General features: G+C 70.3%; 1 protein-coding gene across 1 annotated transcript in view; it reads left to right on the forward strand.

The window, feature by feature from the left end:
- PTGDS (prostaglandin D2 synthase 21kDa (brain)) overlaps positions 1–630 on the forward strand; it is a 7,928-nt gene that overhangs the window by 265 nt on the left and 7,033 nt on the right. The window contains exon 2 of the mRNA XM_014529675.1: positions 14–84. Within this exon, the coding sequence (XP_014385161.1) occupies positions 14–84 (71 nt within the window). The remainder of the gene's footprint in view (positions 1–13; positions 85–630) is intronic.

Raw genomic sequence — 630 nt, forward strand, 5'->3', positions numbered from 1 at the left:
CTGGTCCTGCTAGGGGCCCTGGGGGTCCTGCAGACCCCGGCCCAGGCCCAGGCCTCCGTGCAGCCCAACTTCCAACAAGACAAGGTGAGGCGCCCCCCGCCTGGTCCCCAAGGCGGACAGGGCTCCATGGAGGGAAGGGGTGCTCTCTGCCCGGGCTGTGTCCCTGGGAAGAAGGCTGCCCCTCCCCCGGGAAGGAGATGGTGTCCCCCGCCCGTGGGAAGCCTGTGTCCACGAGTGTCACACGGAACACGCAGACACGCCAGTCACCCCTCCAAATGGTCACCCCTCGGAGCTCAGGACGCTCAGGGAAGCTGGCGCGGGTTCCACACCTGGGACCCAGGATGGATGTGGGGACATGTCCCCGGGCGCGAGCACACAGACAGGGACGGCGCTCAGGACCGCGCACGGGATGGCCCACAGGGTGGCCACAGACACCCATGGACGCGGTGGTGCTGGTCCTCCCGCCCGCCCTGCGCCCCTTTCCCGGAGTGTCCAGTGTCACAGACGCCCAGTGGCCACCCCCCCCCCGAAACTGCCCAGCGCCCTCTGCTGCCCGCTCCAGGGAGGAGCTGCACTGGGCAGGGCTGGGCAGAGGAGGCTGGACCAGCCTGCCCTGGGGTGGGGCGGACT

The sequence above is a fragment of the Myotis brandtii genome, unplaced genomic scaffold (genome assembly GCF_000412655.1).
Source record: "Myotis brandtii unplaced genomic scaffold, ASM41265v1 scaffold691, whole genome shotgun sequence".
Taxonomy (NCBI): Eukaryota; Metazoa; Chordata; class Mammalia; order Chiroptera; family Vespertilionidae; genus Myotis; species Myotis brandtii.